This window comes from Telopea speciosissima, chromosome 9 (genome assembly GCF_018873765.1).
Source record: "Telopea speciosissima isolate NSW1024214 ecotype Mountain lineage chromosome 9, Tspe_v1, whole genome shotgun sequence".
Classification (NCBI taxonomy): domain Eukaryota; kingdom Viridiplantae; phylum Streptophyta; class Magnoliopsida; order Proteales; family Proteaceae; genus Telopea; species Telopea speciosissima.
Genome location: NC_057924.1, coordinates 42,463,424 through 42,485,505, shown reverse-complemented (window position 1 = coordinate 42,485,505; position 22,082 = coordinate 42,463,424). Strand labels below are relative to the sequence as shown.

Genomic DNA, 22,082 nt, shown 5'->3' with positions numbered 1-22,082 from the left:
GAGAAGGAATGCGTCTTCTCAAAGTTCATGATTTATCAGGGGATGGGGGTCATACAATTAAATGAAATGGAGTCGCCACCTAGGATTAGGGCGTAGGACCCATTGGTGTAGCCTTGTGAAGGGCTACAGGACTTCGTTTGGTCTGGTCAAAGATTCAGGGTAAGTGGTCAGGTTACGAGAGTGGGAAGGTGTTAGGCACCCACTTCGCCTGGGTAAACCGGTCTTTCTACTAGATGTTGGTTTTCGAATATTTTTCCTTCATAAATGTCCTATTTTCACATGTATAGCTAAAATGATGCACAAACTGCTTAATTAAACTAACTACTATACACTACATAGGCATAACTTAAAAGTCTACATCGTTATGGAATTAAAATGCGCTGAAAGGATTAGATACTTGTATGTGTTAAACCAATGCAATTATATGAGATGAATCGCATCCCCCAACTCAGGTGGAGGCAAAAGACTGGCTTTGTCCTTCGTCAGATAGAGTAACGGGGTCAGAAAGTATTTGTCTAGATACTAGGCAGAATAACGACGTCGAAAAATCTTTGGAGAGTAATTACCCGAATGTCGGGCAGCGTAAAGGCGTACGGGTATCGGGTATTAAGACCTCGAACAGAATAATGGCATCGAAAAGCTTCAAAAACTAGGCTTCTCGGATATCAGATAGAGTAACGGCATACGGGTGTTGGGTACTAAGACCTTGGACAGAATAACGGCGTCAGAAAGCTTCAAAAACTAGGAATTAGGACATCGGGCAGAGTGACTAGGCCATGGGAGGCTTTGAGGTTTTGGGTGGAAATGGGTTAGGAAAGGCAGGTTCGAGGGACTTGGACTCCGGACGGAGGGATGAGGCTTGAAAGCTCGAAATCGGATTGGGGCAGGGCCCTGAAACTAGAAAAAAAAGAAAAAAACTAAAAACTGGAGCTCTAGGGGTCCCCCCTCTCCTCAACTTGGAACTTGTTGAAATGAGGGGTAGAAGGGGGTATTTATAGGTAAAATTTTCCGTCTAGCAGTGCTACTGCAAAACCTGTGGTGCCGCAAAAAATAAAAAATTTTCATTTTGGGCACCCGACAGCGCCGCAACTTGGGGCGCAGTGCCACGTGGGGAAGGTTTGCTAGCCTCGGCACTGTCGTGCAGTGTCATTGCCAGGTGATGCGCTACTGTGCGAAGCCAAGGTCGAGTGCGGCGTTGCCGTGCGACGTCACGGCCAGGTACGGCACTGCTATGCGGCTCCGCGGTCGGGCGTGGCGTTGTCACGCAGCGCCGCTGCTAGGTGTGGTGCTGCCGCACAGTGTCGCAGCCACATGCGGTGCCACTGGGTCAGGGCTTCAAGCTAGGGCATTGCGTGGGGTCGTTCAGGGGATGTAAGGGGACCGCGGGTGGAAACGAGGTGGAACAGGGGATGTCCGTGCCACTCCGAAGGAAAAGTGCTTTTAAAAGGGCATTACTAGTCTTTCGCGTCTAGTTCTCTTCATCGCTTGGGGGTGGCAAAATCCAGGGTCTACACATACATATCAATGGTCTTTCATGATTTAGGTCTCCCTCATGACCCAAAAAATGAATTGGATACCTACAACCCTTGTATGCATAACTTACCCTGTCGGGAATCATTATACATACCGTGGTAATATGGACTAATCTGTCTGCCTCATGGGCTTCCAATATTTTTGGCCACCTGGGTGTCATGTCCAGATCCTGTCAGCTGATATACATCTAAGTTATGCAAAAACCTATTGCAGTAGTTAGAATCATGGAATCATGAAAGATGGCCCATTGTCGCAGTGCCCTCTCACTATCCATATCCTAACGTATCTAGATAGAGGTAAATATAGATAACCCTATGATAACGAGCCTGGTAATGTCTTGTCGGTGTATGCAGGGTCATATCACACAATCTCTACATTTACTTTCAATAGCAGGCCATAGACATGTCTACTAACTTAGACTAGTCCATATCATACATATATTATAATCAAAGAGGGACAAAGCAACTCTCACATACATATCATGGATGGAATCAAATGACACAATTAATCAACATTAAGCAAAGCCAAGCCGATATGATAGGCCGGCGAAGGGAGCGAGACCAAGCCGAGCCACTACTGGAGTGGCAAAGGAGGCCTACTATGAGTAATTAGCTATAAAGTCTTTGCCCCAATGCGTCAGTTAGAAATGGGGTTGGTACTCAAAGAGAATTCGATTCTTCTGTTGGCCCACATGACTAAACTCTCTTTATTGCAGAACGGCTCTGTAGAGCATCGGGATTACTAGTAAAGGATTGCCATGGTTCGGAGGGTGGGTGACCCTAGTCTGCTAGACAAGACATGTACCAGTCGTACCCAAAAGTGAATAAGGCACTCTTTGTCGGTCGCTGGCTTTTATTAGAACCAATTGAGAACTTGGAAGGCTACTCGCATTGATCAAGTCAAGTACCAGTGCGACTCTTCTTCAATTTAGAAGCACCACCAGAGAGCGCTCTAAGGATTAAAAGTGATTATGGGATGGCGGCATTTTTATTAGAAGCAATTAAAGAATCCTCCCAATAAAAAGAAAATTAATAACTTTTTTTTAATTATGGGTGCATCAAACATGTCATGGATGCCATGCCTTGATCATCTTCTCCGCCCGATCATGCCTTCAAAGTTGGTGACTTTCATCTCCATAAGATTTGAGTGCCACATGTGGATCATCATCAACATGTCCGGGGAGTCCTAACTCCTCTTAAATTATAATGGAAACCTAGGAAAGAATTCTATATACTTTCCTTTCCATAATAAAGAAACTCCGCATGGAGAAACCGACCCACCATTTTGGGTTGCCCATGGGGTGGAGTACATTCGTTTATAAAAGAGAAAGGGGGAGAAAGAGAGAAAGAGAGGTAAGCATCACATCCACCCATAATCCTAATGCATCACATACATCAAATTACCATCTATTTTATTAGAAAGCCAATCCCATAATCACATTACAATATAACATCATGCATGGGCATCATTAAAGCAAACAAGCATAACACTGGATTTTTTCAATCATTGAACCACCACATCACATGTGATAACATGTATCCAAGCCAATAACCAATTAAAATCTCATTTTAATCCTAAATGGGTGGAGAGAAGGATCTCTTCACGCATCTTCATCCTCCAAAACAAAACAAATAAAAAATTTTGTTTTGTAAAACCTTTTGTTTTTTTTTTATTAAAACTAGGAGGGAAAAACTGCAGAAAAAATTCTGCTCAGAATGTACAAGGGAACAAGGGCACAAGCCACGGGCAGCACCCACAGGCTGCGCGCTCGCGTAGTGCTGCTTGTGGCTTGCTACAGGCGGCTGCCGTGCGCGTCAAACGCACAAGTCGCAGGCAACAACCTCTGCACAGGCCACGCGCACAACTTGTGCGCTGGCTGCTGGCCGCGGGCAAGTGGCATGGGCAAGGGCATTGGCGTGGGCATGGTTGGCAGCGTGCGCTCCATCCCTGCATCCATCATATAAAAAAAAAATTTAAATAAATAAAAATTTCCCTTTTCATAGATACAATTTTTCTATAATTGGAAAAAACAAAATCAATCAAATCCATGGTCATTATAACCAATCACATGAGCAAGTTGCTAGAATCTAACAACTTTGCAACTACCAATGTGCACATGGGAAGGTTGTTACAACAACCATATAACCACCCATGTGCATCTTCAACAAATTCAATAAAGAATCTGACAACTTGCATCCCATACATGATAATTACATTAAAACATTAATTATATGATATCCATGGGTGAAAAAGGTGGCTCTGATACCACACTATAGGCGATGCTATGGTCCATGGGATCATGGTGGTTCACCTTGGTAAACTAATGAAATTATATTTTCGAGTTCCCAACTCTTGGGATCTCCAGGGTTATCCTTAGGGAACCCTAGGGTTGCCCTAGGGCACCCTAAACTGGCTTGGGCATCCTATTTTCAATTTTTAGGGTTTTCCATGGTCGCCCATGGTGCCCTACTAGAACCCTATTAGGGTTTGGTATGACAAACCAATGCCCAATCTATCTCTTTGACGTCCCATAAAATTAATGAGATCCATGTCATAGAGAAAACACATCTCTATTCCACCCCATGGAAAGAGGGAACCATCCTATACCCGAATGCACAGCATAAAACAATCGATTCAGGTTACTTTCACATCCCATGAATAATCATAAAATTAAAACAACAGGACTTAATATAAATTTGCTAGCCTGATGAGCCTCAAGTGTTGCTCCTCCAATAGACAGTGGGTCTTCCTCCAATGAGCATTCCAAGTAAACAGATCTGAACCTCCAATGGTGCAACCAAGGTTCTTCAAGGTAATCCTAGATCCTCTTCAGTTCTTCAAGCATAGATCTAGGTTTTTGAAACCCTAACTCTCAAACAATAGAGAGCAAGAAGAAGGAGAAAGAAGAGATCACAAGAGAGAGACGGGGAGAACCAAATTCGTCCAAAGGGGGGGAGGCAGCCACATTCGTCCAAGGCTGCCAAAAATGTGTAGCTGCCCCCTCCCCTTGGTGTGAATATATAATAGGGTTTCTAAAACCCTACTTTGATCAATCCCAATGAGAGTCTGACACTCTCTCTCCTTGTTAGCTTTTCTGTTTAAACTCAAGTGCTTCTAATTGGTGAAGAAGCAGAATCTAATAGAGAATGATATAATTAATTAATTATTTTAATTTATGGATAATTATAATTAGCACCATATCCATTAATTAAATAAATAACCAATTATTTTAGCAAATTCCAAATAACTCCCTACATGATAATAAACTATCATGTACAACCCCCCCCACTAAACAACCCCATCATTATGGAATCCAGTGCATGTACACTAGTACTGCCAAACCCCATTCCATAGTACATGTCCATACAAGAGTCTCTACGTATCTGATCGGGTCCCACAAAACTCGATAAAACACTTTAATCAAATAATTATACGTAATCTATCATTTTATGTAAAATAGGTTTTGCAAAAACCATTTCCAAAATGGCACTGGATCTAGATTCTGTTCCGACCATTCACAGACAGTCTCAATCTTGGTGTTCCCCAATCGGGTAGTGGTGGCCATGTTGAGTAACTCCTTCACCCACAAAGTATTCGCATATTCCTAGAACACCGGCTTTGACTCACTTGAGTCTCAATCATTGATGAACCAAAGAATGCGGTCACACTTTGCAGTGATAGGGTTCCCTCAAGTACAGGGTCTCGATGACTCATGTTTATCTCTTCCTACATTTGGCAGTAATACATGAGGGAATCGACAAAGTAGATTCTTCGTCAATACACACATCGAACGTGTGAGTACTCACATTCGTACCCTGACATCACATGTCTAGACATACCCAATGCGACGACCATATGATAAGGGTGCTCAGCCCAAACCCTAGTCGTGACTACCATTTTAAGTAATACTTACAAACACATAATACTCAAAAAGTTTATATCACATGTGATAATATTAAACCAAAATGTATAAAGATTCAATACAAAATAAAATCATATTGAACCGGACCGAACCGGATTTGATGGACACATAAATCCAACACTTCATCCTTCAAAATTCACTAAATTGATGTCGATGAAGGATAGCCTTGTCATCCAAGTTCTTCATATGATCCCTCCAAAAATAAAGCAAAATTTCCTGGTACCAATCTATTGGTTCCCACCTTTCAATATGGTAAAATTAAATGTGGATTATATTAGTGGAGGGGGGGGGATTATTTGTGACCACAATGGGAGATTACTAACGGCCTTTTCAAAATGTTTTGGTGTTTGCACCAACTCAATGGCAAAGATGAGAGTTTGTTCTTGATGGGCATAGAATGTATGCTGACTTGGATATCTCGGGCTGTCATAAAAACTCTGATTCAGCAACGATTGTGCGGCTTGTTTCTCAAAGAGCTTGCCATCTTTGGAATTGTTGGTATCGGTTTCAAAAAGTCCTTGCTTTAGCTGCCTCGTACGAAGGCCATATTTATTTCTCATATTGAGTAAGTAATCAGCCGATTACTTGACTAATCTTACATGTGCATCCCTTAATTTTATATTGTATACGAGAACCGTGACACGACAGGTTGGTGAAAAAGACATGAAAATTGGTGGGGGTATTATTCGCATTAGTGGATCATGTTGGTGGTTGGATGACATTTTATTCTGAAGAAAATACCTGTGAAGGGAAAACAACACAAAAAAATAATAAACAAGGAAAATGGAGATTTCCTCTAAATCCAGCAATACCCGAACTTTTGACTTAGTGGTTTCGCTATGTTTTTGGATATTCTTTTAAGAATATATTTTTATGAGAGCATATGGTACGTGCAAGTCTTGGCTGGTTTACGGAAAAAAATCCTCTATTGGGCCTAGTCTTTCGGTGCATTGCAGTGTGGGTCTGAAAGTTCGACACATGGAAGTTGCGATATCCAATGGTGTCAAGCTTGAGAAAAAAAAAAAAACACTTCCTTACACCATTGGATAAAGCTTCTTCCAGTGCAGGCCTGAGAACTCGACACATGAAAGACGCGACATCCAACAGTGCCAAGTTCGAGAAGAAAAAAAAACTGTCATGCATCAAGTTTACACTATTGGATGAAGTTTCTTCTACGTGTCAATCTCTCAGGCCTGCACTACAGTGCAACGTAAGATGCCCGCTCTGTAGAGGATTTTAATCCCTGATTTACCTATTTTGACGAAGGAATATAAGATAGACGATGGTGAAAATATAGGAAAGTATTGACTAATTTGGAGAGGCCAAACCTCTTTCTCACAAGAGAAGTATCGGATAATAAATAGGGTTGCATTGGTCGTAGGTTTGTCTATTCGTCTTACTTAATCTTCTACTGCTTGAAGAGCTCAAAAGAAGAGAGAAAATTCTATACTTCTCGATCCAGTCTTGGGTATTGCAGAGCATAATAACTATTAATGGCTCCCAAACCGGTCACTTTTGGAGGATCACTGGCTGTACCTAGCGTTCAGGTGCTGATCAAGGAACCCATCAACAGTGTTCCACTCCGCTACATCCGTCCTGATCAAGATCCTCCAATCATCTCTGATGCTGTCTCACTCCCTGCAGTCCCTGTAATTAACTTGCAGAAACTACTCTCGGTAGAATCCATGGACTCAGAACTGACGAGGCTACACTCTGCTTGTCAAGAATGGGGTTTCTTCCAAGTAAGTGATTAGTGTTTTCATATCTCTATGATTCATGCGAGAGTTTCAGAAACTTTCAAGTTATCCTCCTATTTTAGGTATGACTCAAATATAGAAATTAGGAAGCTAACCCACCCCCAAAGAAACAAAAAAAAAAAAAGGGGGGGATACCAAGTCATGGTTGATCTAGTATACTGCTTAGTGAGAAGAATTAAACTAAAATCATTTGGCACTTAGCCCCCCCCCCCCCTTTGGTAAAGGGACTAGCTCAAGTCTCGTACGAACCATTCTCGCTCTATGCCTAAAGGCACACATATGGAATCCAAGAGAGTGAGTAATTCCATATGTAAACCCTTAGGGCGTGTTTGGTTGAAGGTTTTTAAGGAGTCAAATTCTGATTTTGGATCTGGTTCATGTGGATTCGTAGTTGAGAACAAAAACTGTTTGGTTACCCTGAGTCTGTCAGATGGAATCCTTCTGAATCCATTTGTAAAACTGTTTGGTTACCCTTCTCTTCCAATATGAGATGAGATTACAAAATTTAAGAGAAAAAGAAGGAAATTTGCCAATGTAACACAGAATAACAGCGATCTTCCCCTTCAAAACCGTTTTCATGCAATAAAAATCTAGATTGAACTTCAAAAAACAAGTACCAACATCAACAAAGTAATTAACAGAGAGAACATCCAAGCATAGAACATCTAGAGTTCAAGAAGAACTGCTACAAACAATAACCTTCAAAATCAGTTGGAGGGAGCAACTAAATTTCCTCGATGAACAATCCAATCACACGAATATTAAAAAAAAAATGTCTTCTTTCCCCAAAGTAGATTTAGAAGATCAAAACTAAACTTTTAAGTTTTGATGACCTGTTGAAAGCCCCGATTTAAGCAGAGTACTTTTTTCTGCAATCCACATGCCTCTTCTGTTGCCGTTATTGGAAGCTACCCACTTCCTCCAGTCCTCCTTGCTTCAAAATACCTAAACCTCTGACGTACTTAGCTAAGAACTCTTTCAAGAGAATGGTAGTTGTCCCTCGAAGCTTCTCTCTAAAGAAGATGGGAAACTGAAATTCAACTCTACAAACAACCCAGGAACCTGCAAATAAAAAACCAATAAGATAAATCAACAAAACAACGAAAAAGAATGTGGGTTCTTCCGTCGTCCTCTATTTTCTTCAAAATCAAGTCCAAGAAACATCGCAAAAGCAGATCAAAATCAAATGTCTAAAACAGATCTCCCCCACCCCACGTTGTAAGTTTTGGAAGTTCTAACGAACCCATCAAAAAAAAATAGATTTAAAACAAAACCTAGATAATAAAGAGGTAACTAACCTCCAATTTCCCCTTTCGTTTAGGTCTTTAGGATTTTCCACTTCAAACTAAACCTCATCTCCCAATCTCATCTTCTGCAACTCAAGAGTACCGAGCACCTCTGTGTTTTCCCAATCTCTCCAGTGTAAAACCCTTTTTTCTTTTTCCTATTCCAACCTGCGTGAACTCAAAGGTAAAGGAGACCTGCGCGAACTCAAAGGTGAAGGAGACCTGCGTTTTCCCAATCTTGCTGCACTCCTAGAGAGGTTGAAGGAGACTCGAGAAAATGGACTTGTGTGGATTCGTACTAGAATTTACCCCTTGGGGTGAATTCTAGTGGATTCTCAAGTTACACAGAAAAATGGATTCCTGTGGATTCTTGGAATTCAACACGGAACCGTGTTCCGAGAAACCAAACACGAAAAAAAAATTACGGAATCCAGATCCCATCAAATCCAACTCCTCAGAAACCTTCAACAGAACACGCCCTTACGTGTATGAAAACCTGAGCCGACATCTTTGGTAAATTCCTACCAAGTATTTTCATTTTTTTTTTTTTTGGAGGTGGGTATTGGGATTAATCAAACCCCCTTGTCTATTGTGTATTGAGAAAGAAATAATCCAATGTCAAAATTATCAAGCAAATTTAACCAAGCACATAAGAGAAATAAAATTGCAAGAGAACAACCACACAATCAATACCAAGAATTTTTTACGTGGAAAACCCTCCAATGTAGAAGGAAAACCCCACGGGGCAAATCTTGCACCAATCCATTATGAGAAAAATAGGAATACAATGATTCTCTCAAGTTTTTGCCCAAACTTGAGATGTACAAGCAATTGGAGACAATACAGAAAGGGATTAACTCACAAGAAGCCAAACCAAGTTCTCACAACAAACACCACGTCTAACAAAGCTTCCTTGCTTTGTAGAGATCTCAATGTTGCAGTAGAAACACAAGGCTTCAAAACAAATCCCAAGCTCCTTGCTCTTTCCTTCTCCTTCTTCTCCTTCCTTTTCTCTTTTTTCTTTCTCTTGATTTTCTGTAGAGCCGATGCTTATTCTCTTGAGAACTCATGGCCAAAAACCAAAAACCAAAAGCAAGAAAAACAAAAGCCGAAAAAAGGCTCTTTAGCTTCCACCGCCCAAAACCCTTGGACAATTCAAGTTCCACCGCTTGACCAAACTAAAGAAGTCCATATGCGCTGGACATTAATTGGGGCTGGGCCCCACCAACAATCTCCCCCTCTAGCCCATGAGAAAGGAGATCCACCACACGACTCCTCACTTGGAGTCCATCCCGATCAAAGCTGTGCAAAGCTCAAGCTTCTCCCTAGGAGCAACCTTGGTCATCATATCTGAAGGATTCTTCTTAGTATGAATCTTCTTAAGCCGAAGAAAATGCTTCTCCACAACTTCATGTAGCCAATGATTTCCCACATCAATGTGCTTCATGCGGGAATAATACATAGCATTCCTACTCAAGTCCATAGCACTCTGATTATCACAAAATACTACATACTTTTCTTGTTTCAAACCCAATTCACCAAGAAAATGCTTCATCCACAACATCTCTTTTCCTGCTTCTGTAGCAGGCAAGCAGCAATATACTTAGCTTCAATTGTAGATAGAGCAACACATTTTTGCAGTCTGTACTGCCATGACATAGCTCCCCTGCAAAAGTAAGTAAAATCCTTGAAGTGGATTTTCTACCATCAAGGTCACTTGCCATATCTGTATCTGTAAAGCCTTCCATGACTGGTTTGGAACCTTCAAAACTCAAACACAACTTGGAACTACCCCTCAAATATCTGAAGATCCATTTCACTACTTCCCAATGATCTCTACCAGGATTAGACAAACATCTGCTCATCACACCAACTGCATGGGCAATATCCGAACGTGTGCAAACTATTGCATTCATTAAGCTCCCAACTGCAGATGAATGAGGAATAGTTGTCAATTCTTCTTTTTCTTCTTCAGTGGAGGGACAAATCTTCTTACTCAACTTAAAGTGACTTGCAAGAGGTGTGTTAACTGGTTTAGCACCTTTCATATTGAATCTCTCAAGGACCCTCTCAACATATTGTTCTTGTGACAACCACAATTTCGTTGCTTTCCTGTCACGAACAATCTGCATTCCTAAAATGTGTCTTGCAAGGCCTAGGTTCTTCATGTCAAAAGACTTGAACAATTCATCTTTCAACCTGCCAATCATCTTACAATCTTGTCCTATAATAGCATATCATCAACATAAAGAAGAAGTATAATGAAGTTACCATCAAAGAATCTTCTGAAATAAACACAATGATCTGCAGAAGTTCTTGTGTAGCTGTGGTCCACCATAAATGAATCAAATTTCTTGTACCACTGCCTTGGCGCCTGTTTCAATCCATACAAGCTTTTCTTCAACTTGCAAACCATATGCTCTTTCCCTTTCACTTTAAATCCTTCTAGCTGAACCACATATATTTCTTCCTCCAACACACCATGGAGAAAAGCAGTTTTTACATCTAACTGCTCCAACTCAAGATCCAGTCTAGCTGTTAAACCCAAAATAACTTGAATGGAACTCATCTTCACAACTGGAGAGAAGATCTCACCAAAATCAATTCCTTTCTTCTTACCAAAATCTTTTACCACCAATCGAGCTTTGTACTTCACCAGTTTTTCACCATCTTTCTTGAGTTTGAATACCCATTTGTTTTTCAATGCTTTTCTTCCTTTTGGAAGCTCCATCAAATCATAGGTGTCATTCTTTTTCAAAGAACTCATCTCATCATGCATTGCCTTGATCCAACTGTCTCTCTTTTTATGAGATTGTGCTTCTTGAAAGTTTTCTAGCTCCCCCTCATCAGTAAGTAAAATATAATCAGAACTGGGATATTTGATTGATTGTTGGCTCCCTCATATAGACCTTTTGACCTGAGGTTCTGTAATCTTTGGTGGAGGGGGCTGTTCCCCCTGCTCAACACCTTCTGCATCTGGCATATCTTCATCACCAACTGTCTCTAACTCATCATAATCACCATGTTCTTCTTGCACCTCTCTCCTATCTGTGATACTATCTGATGGAGAAGAAACTGGTGTGGGGTTTGGAGCACCATAAGCCTTGACCCTAGGCTCTGCAGTCTTCTCAAAATCTGCCAAAGTCTCATTCTCATGAAAAAACCACATCTCTGCTTCAAATCATTTTCTTCTTCTCTGGATCCCATAACCTGTAACCAAACACTGCATCTCCATAGCCAACAAACACACATGGAACTGCTTTATCATCAAGCTTTGTCCTTTGTTCTTTGGGCACATGTACAAAAGCTTTGCAACCAAATACCTCTAATGAAAGTATGAAACATCTTGACCTGTCCACACTTTTTTTGCAGTATCGAAACCCAAAGGCACTGATGGAGATCTGTTGATTAGGTAACAGGCAGTACGAACAACTTCACTCCATAATGGCTTAGGCAGCTTACCCATTTTTAGCATGCATCTAACTCTTTCAACAATGGTGCGATTCATCCTCTCAGCCACACCATTATGCAGTGGGGTACCAAGAACTGTCTTCTCATGTTGCATTTCCTGCTCTGACCAGTAGCTTTCAAATTGAATGGATGTGTATTCACCTCCGTTATTAGTTCTGAGACACTTCAATTGATTTAATGTTTCTCTTTCCACCATGGCATGAAATCTCTAAAAGTGCTGAAATACCTGATTTTTTGTTCTCCAAAAATACACCCACACTTTTCATGAAGTATCAACAATAAAAGTAACAAAATATATATTGCCACCTAGTGACTCAACCTCAATGGGACCACAAACATCAGAGTAAATCAAATCTAACACATTAGATTTTCTAACAGATGACTTATTAAAAGATACTCTATGATGTTTCTCAAACAAATAGTAATCACAAGGATTTAATGACATACCTTTGGCAAAAGGAATGAGAGACTTCTTTGCCAATATGTGCAACCCCTTTTTACTCATGTGAGTCAGCTGCTTGTGCCACAAACATGGTGAAGAATCATCATCTATTGCATTCAGCCCATCCACTCACACCTTCATGTATGTCTTATATAGTGTGTGGCATGCTTCTCCTCTAGCAAGTACCAGTGATCCCTTGGCAAGTTTCCATCTTCCATTGCCAAAATGATTCTCAAATCCGAGATGGTGCAAAGCATTGACGGAGATCAAACTTAGGCGACTGTCTGGAACATGTCGCACATCCTTCAGAGTTAATGTGCACCGAATGCTAGTCTGAAGGCACACATCTCCAATTCCATCAATTTTTTAGTAGCTGCTATTTCCCATCTTCACATTCCCAAAGTCTCTTGCTTTATAGGGAGTGAAGAACTCCTTTGTGGAAGTGGCATGAAAGGATGCAGCTGAGTCAACAACCCACTCAACATCATGGTCTATAACATGATTACATTTCTCTTCATCAAAAGAAAGCACCACCAATTCTTCAGAATTAGACAGTGGCTGTAGTATTTTTATCATCTGAATTCTTTTGAGTTTTCTCATTTTTCTGTTCCATCTTCAATTCCCAATAGTTTTTCTTCAAGTGACCTTTACCACAATGATAACATTTTCTGCCTTCTCTGGATTTTGACCTGTCTCTGGATTTACTGCAACCTCTTGGTCCTTTACTTTTACTCCTACCCCTATTTTCTGTGATAAGAGCCTGTGAGCTATCCAAACCCCTATCTTTTCTTCTAGTTTCTTTATTGAATATGCTATATTTTACCACACTCAGTAATAACACACCTTCTGAAGCAGAGTTGTTTAGTGAAACAACAAAGGTTTCCCAAGTGTCAGGTAAAGAACTCAATAGTAGTAATGCTTACAGTTTATCTTCCAAAGTCATCTTCACTGTAGCCAACTGATTTACTAAACTTTGAAAACCACTTAAATGCTCGGCAATAGAACGTCCCTCTTTAAACTTCAAATTGGCAAGTTTTCTAATCAAGAAAAATTTATTTTGTGTATTCTTCTGCTCATAAAGACTTTCCAATTTTTTCCAAAGTGCTTGGGCATTGGTATCTTTGGCAACATGATGACACACACAATCATCAACCCATTTTTTGATAGTACCAATGGTTTTCCTATTCATCTTGTCCCATTCTTTTTTAGTTTTATTTTCTGGTTTGGCTTCAATTCCCTCAATTGGATCATACAAATCACTGCAATAAAGAATGTCCTCCATCTTGGGCTTCCATATTGAATAATTAGGACCAGTGAGTTTAATCATCGTACTAGATGACTCTTCCATCTTAATACACACCAAACACTGTAAATAAATCAACCTGAGAACCGCAGCTCTGATACCACTTGTTGAGATTAATGAAACCCACTTGTCTAGTCTGTATTGAGAAAGCAATAATCCAATGTCAAAATTATCAAGAATTTTTTACGTGGAAAACCCTCCAATGTAAAGGGAAAAAACTACGGGGCAAATCTTGCACTAATCCACTATGAGAAAAATAGGAATAATGATTCTCTCAAGTTTTTGCCCAAACTTGAGATGTACAAGCAATTGGAGACAATACAAAAAGGGGATTAACTCAAAAGAAGTCAAACCAAGTTCTCACCACAAACACCACGTCTCACAAAGTCTCCTTGCTTTGTAGAGATCTCAAAGTTGTAGTAGAAACATAAGGCTTCAAAACAGATCCCAAGCTCCTTGCTTTTTCCTTCTCCTTCTTCTCCTCTTCTTCCTTTTCTTTTCTTTCTTTCTCTTGATTTTTTGTAAAATCGATGCTTCTTCTCTTGAGAACTCACGGCCAAAAATTGAAAACCAAAAGCAAGAAAAACAAAAGCTGAAAAAAAGGCTCTTTAGGTTCCACCACCCAAAACCCTTAGACGATTCAAATTCCACCGCTTGACCGAACTAAAGAAGTCCATATGGGCTGGACATTAATTGGGGCTGGGCCCCACCAACAGTGGGGGTGGAATTAAAAAAATGTGAAAATGCATTTGTACGTCTCAATTTCATCAGGAAAATAAAAGAAACAGTAATGAAGAAGCACAAAAAAGTTGCTTCATTGTTCTCGTAACACTTTTGGGAGAATAGCACTAAACAAAAATGGTTGTGTTGATGCCAGAATCTTCCTTCCTCTGATCTGTTCCCGTCCAATGTAAGCCTACATAACAATAGAACCAGAAGACAGGGAGCGTCAACATCCTAGGATGTGTCCCAGGGGAGATTTCTCTGATACCTAAGTCAGATTTTGGGATCAAACAACAGTCAACGGGGCCAGAGATGGGGGCTTTGGTCTCAGAGCTTTTCCTAATGGCCAAAACCTAAGGTTTTGATGCCCCTTTGCCTTTTTAGCGTTACATAGTCTCCAAGACAGGTTGGCGATCCGATTTGGGGACCTGTAACCAAACTGTCAGTGTTCATCAGTAAATGCGCATTTGGTGGTCCACATGTAAAGTTTGTTTGTGCATGCTTTGGGTGTGAGATCATAGTTGAGAATCCGGTTGGACCATGGATGCTTCTTCCCTTGGGTTGGTTTCCTAGCCTAAACTCTTTACACATGTTTGGCTGGCATTGGAGGTTGACTATGAGCTATATCATAAGTCCCCCACTCTTTCGAGTCTTTATGAAGAGTCAATGGAGTAAGACAAAGTTTTTGAAAAAGTTATGGGGCTCGAGGTAAGGGTGTGACGTAGCATGTGTGTCATATAAGTCCCCTACTCCGTCGAGGCGCTCTAGTGGGTCGATGGAGTAAAATATTCTCATCCAACGGTGAGGCCATCTATATTTATTTCATGAAGGATCTTCTCTATTGTCTATTGTCAGATGGTTATAAAGTTTTTTAACTTTATTGGTAGTCGTGACGGTGTTGACTTTTTGGGTCTTTTCGATAATAAATGTTGGTGCTTTTGGTCTTTTGATTTGAAAGAAGTTATGATCTGGGTCGTGCGTTACTATGGATTATTTTTTGTTGGATCCGGGGCTGTTGCTTTTGAGAAACGTATATATGTGTATTTCTTCTTTCGTGAGTGTTTCTTCCTTTGCAAGTTATCATCTGAGTGTTTCTTGATTGTGCTTTAGGGCTTTTCTACTTCTCACAAGATGTGCAGCTATCTTTACAGTACGTTGCTCGTTGTCTATTTGTTTGAAGGCAAGGAAGATGGCTTCAGAGTTTGATAAGAGGGGTGATGTGTCCGTGAGCGAGGGTAGTGGCTCATCTTCTGATCGTGGTGGTTCTGAAGGTTCTCTTGGTTGCATGTTGTCTCCAGCTTTGACGGCTTCCACGACAGCGCGTTGAAGCCCTAGGGGTAAGAGGTTAGAGGTAGCTGACTCTTTGGTTCGTACTCATAGCAAGGGCCCAAGGGGCCCCAGGGATTTTTACTTTATACTGAGGGAGGAGGACTTAGAAAAGATTAGGTCGAGGTATCAGATTTTGGCCTATTTTAAGTTGTCTCTGCCAAAGAATAACTAGACTATGATGTCGAGGAGGCCTGGGGGTTGTATTTCTTATGAGGACATGTTTATGTCCAGCGTGTAGCTTCCCCTCCTTTCTTTGTTCATCGATGTTCTCTGTCGCTACTGGATTGCTCCCGTGCAACTTTCTCCAAACGCGTGGAAGTGCATTGCTGGGTTTGTCGTGGCAAGTCGGCGGAGTGGCATCATGCCTTCAATTGGGATCTTTCCCTATTGTTTTATTTTGAAATCACAAGGGGAGGCATTGTCGTCGTACTATTTCTCTCACATTAGGAAGGAGGTGAAGATAGTTCAGCTCCCAAATAGGGCAACCAACGGTTGAAGGAACAAGTTCTTTAGGTTGGAGGCTTCTTTTGGTTTTGCCATACATTGGATGGAGGTAGTATCGATAAACCAAGTGAATAAGGCTAGTGTGTTGACTAAATCTGAGGAGGAGCATATGAGGGCTATCTATCCGGTGAAGGGGGTGCCTCACCCTTGTTTGACCGATTGTCGCATATTGATCGAGATCGGCCTTATTAGGGGTCAGTGATAGCTCAGTTCTTGGCATATTTTTCTTTTATGCGGTTTTTCTTGTTCTTGAAAATTTGGTGTCCCGTTATTTTTTATAGATAAAGTTTTTGAGGGTGGCGATGTAGTGGGGCAGTCTGCTGGTAGGAAAGGGAAGGAGATCCTAGCTTGTTGGCGGTGGTGAGGGTAAGAGGCATGCTGTTCAAAGGAGCGAGGCTCGTCTTATGCTTATAGCTAATGCTTTTACTGTTGGGAAGAAGAAGAGGGGTGGCTCAGGCCCCCTTGAGGTTGAAGTGAAGAAGAATAAGAGGAGGAGGTTGGTTCTAGATTGCGATGTGGTCCGCTCGTCTTCTGCTTATGTTAAGTCGCAGTCGATGGGAGTAGGTATGGGATTTGAGGCCTCTGTTGGTCCTTTTGGAAGTGTTCCTGAACGAGGGTTATAGGCCAGGAATGATTTCGTAGCTCAGCTAAGTTTGACCAAAGAGTTCAGAGAGGTAGCTATTATCTTGCCATATTTCGATGGTGAGCCGACGCCTGAGGACGAGCATGGCAAGTTGGGCTCTACGCCTATAAGGCCGGAAGCTGAGCTCGACAGGGTGGATTCTCCCATTGTAGTGTAGGTAAGGAATGAGCTTCCTAGGGAGATGCAGGACCCTGACAAGGGTCTCGATGGGGAGGTCGTGAGAGCAAGCCTGGAGTGTCATGCTAGGGATCTGAGGGAAAGTCAGCAGGGGACCGGTCCATCACGTTTCGTTCTGGACTGGAACATTACTATAGGGGATTCTATACTGGGTGATAGTCCCATCACAGGAGAAATTTTGTGTCGCATGTTGTTGCAGACAGATGCTCGGCTCATAGCTGAAGGGTGTCTGGAGTCTTTCGCTAGCTTGGCCATATCTCAGCTTGGCTTTGTAAGTAGGGATGCAAATAGATTGAATTCGATCGGATAGTGGCATTATCATATTCGTATCCGATTATATTCGGATGGATTCTGATATCTTATTGGTTTTTGGACGGATTGGAATAGATTTAAAATAATGCTTTTTTTAATACGGATTCTCCTAAATGGATATGAACATGGATTGAATACGAGTTTTCGACTAGCATTGACATCTTTACCATTTTTATGATGAGGGTTAGGGTTGAGACTTGAGAGTTCAGTAAATACCCTTTCTTCTATGTGCTCTTCTTAGTCTTTGATTTTCTCACGTTTTCTACTTTTGATTTTATCTTGTATTTATTTTAATAGATATGTGATTCCACGTAACACATTGTATAAAATAATATATATAAACCGATAGAAAATCTAGAAAAAGAATCACATTATCTTAACTTATAAAAATATAAAAATAAGATAACAAAATCCAATTAGGTAACTTAGAAGGATAGACAAACACAGAGATATATTTCAAATATTTATTACCGTCGGATTGCTAAACGAATCAGATAATAATTGGTCGGATAGAGGGATTATCATATTCATATCCGATTATTTTTTAACGGATTCGAATTCTCCTAAATGGATACGAATGCGGATCGAATACGAAGTTTTTAATATCCATTTACATCTCTATCTGCAAGTGGCGTTGGTTCTTCTCTATTCTCTTGTTGTATATCGCATTGGTTGTGTATTCTTTGCTAATATATTACAACCCTAGGGTGATAAGTTGTCTTCCAAGGCAGTAGGCTGTATTTTCCTAGGTTATTCTAGAACCCAAAATGGGTATAAATGTTATGACCCAATTACTCTTCGACAATTTGTTAGCGCCGATGTTACCTTCTTTGAAAGCACTCCATTTTGTTCCTCACATGCTTGGTCCTTTTTTGAGAATAATAGTAATTATGTACCACCTCTGTCGGTTCTTGTGATGTTTGATGGTGTTCCAATTGTATCCTCTCCTCCATTTTTGCAAGTGTATCAGTTGTGTGGAAAAGAGTCAATCACCTATGCCATAACCCACCACCGGTCTACTCCTCTTGTTGAAGCTCCTACTGACTTACCATTGACTCTTTACAAAGGTCCCCATTTTCACAAAGCTACAACTGCATACCCTATTGAGAATTATGTTTCTATTTCTTACTTCCCTTCTCCTTTACATTATCTTGCCCTATCCATATCTACTAACTCCATTCCTCAGACTTATCAAGAAGCTTTCTCTCATCCTAGGTAGAAAGTTACTATGGACACAGAAATGGATGTGTTAAACTTTCGATAGATATGGACTCCAATGGATTTACTTCCAAGAGTAAGATCTGGTACAGTATCGTCAGGTGCACATAATTAAGTACACTCCTAATGGTTCAATTGAATGGCTTAAGGCTTGTTTGGTTGCGAAAGGTTTTCCTTAGACATATGGTGTTGATTATGTCGAGACCTTCTCACTGGTTGTTCGATTAAATTCGGTTTGTGTTCTTATCTCCTTGGTTATAAATATGGACTAGCCTCTGTATCAACTACATATCAAGAATACATTCCTATATGTTGATTTACAGGAGGAGGTCTATATGGAGAAACCCCCAGGATATGTTGCTCAGGAGGGAGAATTCTCGCCGACTATGTAAATTAAACAAAGCTATGGTTTCAAACAATCATCATGAGTCTACTTTGACAAATTTAGCGTGATTGTTATCCAATGCGGTTTTTCGCAATGCTGATCACTCTGTCTTTATTCGCCGTCGAGGTTATAAAGTAGTTATGCTAATTGTTTATGTTGATGATATTCCCATATATGGTGGTTACGCATCAGGGATTGTAGAGGTAAAATCTTATCTACAGCACAATTTTTAGATGGAAGACTTGGGCTCCCTAAGATATTTTCTTAGTATTGAGTTACTATGAAACAAGAAAGGCATTGCTGCATCCCAACGTTAACATGAGTAAGACCTCTTGATTGAGACTGTGATGCTTGCATCTAATTAATTGATACTCCTATGGATTCGCTTCAGAAATTTGGAACAAGAGATTGTGAGGATTTTGATGATTCACAGTGCTATAGGTGGTTAGTTGTGAAGCTTATATATCTAGCTGTTAATAGACCTGGCATCTCTTTTGTTGTGTGTGTTATTATCCAATTTATGAAATCACCGAAAAAAGTTCACTGGGAGGGTGCTTGTCGTATCTTAAGGTATCTGAAGGGGGCTCCAACGAAGGGGCTCATTTATTGTCTGCATTAGAATATTGAATTGGTGGGGTTTTCTAATGCTGACTAGCCTAGTACTGATGAAGATCGGAGGTCTACCACTGGTTATTGAATGTTTCTCGGTGGAAATCTTGTCACTTGGAGAAGTAAGAAACAAAAAATGGTGGTTAGATCTAGTGCTGAGACTGAGTATAAAACCATGACTCATACTACAGCTAACTTGATGTGGTTGAAGTCTTTTGCTTCTAGAGTTAGGGTTTCGAGTTAATCAACATATGAAGATGTTTTGTGATAAACAAGTTGTAATAAACATTACCAGCAATTCGGTGTTTCGATCATGAAAGAACCAAACACATTGAAGTTGACTGTCACTTTGTGCAGAGAGCTGTTATGAAGAAGCTTATTGAGATTGTTCGCCCCTTCTGCTGATCAACATGGTGGTGTATTTACCAAGAAGCACTTATTTTTTTCTACGTAAAGGATAGGTTGTTCCAAGCTGGGTAACTTATAAGCTCCAACTTGAGGGGGAGTGTTAAAAGTGTACCGTTGGGGTACATCTTTTCTATGTGTACGTTGCTTTATTACTTTAAGTTTTATTAGGTTTTTTTTTTTATGGAATTATTAGTAGGTGTTAGGAGTTAGTAGTTACTTTCTTTCCTACCTTAAGTATTCCTTTTCAAACTATACTTGTAAGTTATTATCTATAAAGGGAATAGACCACTATAGATCTCTAATCTGAGTCTATCGTGGTTCAGCATCCTTCTTCTCCTAAGCTTTGATTACTGGTGTTACTGATTTATATTACGCTACAACGTAGGAGCATATAGGTTCTTTTCTCTCAATTTTAGATTACTCAAGATAAAGATATTGAGAAGCACAGATAAGAATTGGTTTTATTAACAACAATGACTGAAATGTGCAGCTGATAAACCATGGAGTCAGCTCTTCACTAGTGGAGAAAACAAAGTTGGAGATTCAAGAGTTCTTCAAGTTACCAATGGAAGAGAAAAAGAAGTTCTGGCAGCAACCAGGAGATTTGGAAGGCTTTGGGCAGGCCTTTGTTGTACCTGTGGAGCAGAAACTTGATTGGGGAGACATGTTCTACTTGGTAACCCAGCCAACATACCAACGGAAGCCCCAATTATTTCCCAAACTCCCCCTTCCTTTCAGGTTTATAATTCTCTCTCTCTCTCTCTCTCTCTCTCTCAAACTTGCTAATTAACTACCTATTTATATGCTAAAATGTCTTCTCTTGCAGAGACACATTGGATGTTTATTCGTTGGAGCTGAAAAAGATTGCCATGGCCATATTGGAACAGATGGGGAAAGCCCTGAAGATGGAGACTGGTGAGATAATAGAGCTGTTTAGTGATGGGATGCAATCAATGAGAATGAATTACTATCCTCCATGTCCTCGACCAGAGCAAGTAATTGGACTTTCACCACACTCAGATGCGGTGGGTTTAACCATTCTCCTTCAACTTAACGAAATGGAAGGACTTCAGATAAGAAAAGATGGGAACTGGATTCCAATTAAACCTCTTCCAGATTCTTTTATAGTCAACATTGGAGACATCATGGAGGTAAAGACTACATATTCTTAGTGTCTTGGTCTTCATGTTATTGGTCTTCAGCCATTCACATATATAGGTGATTTGATTTCTTTGTTATGATAGATTGTGAGCAATGGGACATACCGCAGCATTGAGCACAGGGCAACAGTGAACTCAGAGAAAGAGCGACTCTCTATGGCGACATTCTACAGCCCAAATCCTGATAAAGAAGTGGGCCCTGCAAGAAGCTTGATCGGACCAGGTAGACCAGCATTGTTTAGAATAGTAAGGGTTGAAGATTATTTCAAAGCACTCTTTTCTCGGAAGCTTGATGGAAAAGGTTATATTGAAGTCATGAGGATTCAAAACGGGGAAGGCAGTGCTAATTGAGGATATAACTTAAAGATTCAGTAATTAGTTAAATGCTAATAAGCATATAAATAAGTTGGACTTTGCTCTGAACTTGCCAATGTGTTGTTATGTTTAATAAAAAGTTGAGGTTTGCTTTGGTGTTGAAGATTGGTTCGGTTTGGTTCGGTTTTCTTCTGATTCGGTTCTCCTGGTAAAGTGTGTAATGAAAATAATGTTGTGAAGTGTTGAAGGTTGGTTCGGTTCGGTTTTCTTCTGGTTCCGTTCTCTTGGTAAAGTGTGTAATGAAAATAATGTTGAACTGTTGAAGATTTGTTCTGGTGTGACCGTAATGAAAATAATCTATGCATGTTTAATTTAAAATCGCATCTATCTGTATTGAAAATTAGTACACATCGATGAGGTCTTGGACCTTGAATGGCTGAACCCCTAAATTGTACAACATATATAATTAGAAAAAAAATAAAAAATAAAAGAGTTGAAAAGAGAAAAGGAGAAGTCTTTTTCTTCTTCAAGCTTAGAATTAGCTATTGGAGATGGTCCATTCGATGGAGATCATATCCGAGTGCT

General features: G+C 40.4%; 1 protein-coding gene across 1 annotated transcript; it reads left to right on the top strand.

Moving 5' to 3' along the window:
• The first annotated feature begins 6,948 nt into the window (after window positions 1-6,948).
• LOC122640481 (protein SRG1-like) lies at window positions 6,949-21,550 on the top strand. The gene is made up of 4 exons (XM_043833696.1): window positions 6,949-7,197; window positions 20,513-20,760; window positions 20,849-21,173; window positions 21,267-21,550. The coding sequence occupies exons 1-4, from the start codon at window positions 6,949-6,951 to the stop codon at window positions 21,531-21,533; spliced, it is 1,089 nt and encodes a 362-aa protein (XP_043689631.1). The 3' UTR covers window positions 21,534-21,550.
• The last annotated feature ends 532 nt before the right edge of the window (window positions 21,551-22,082 follow it).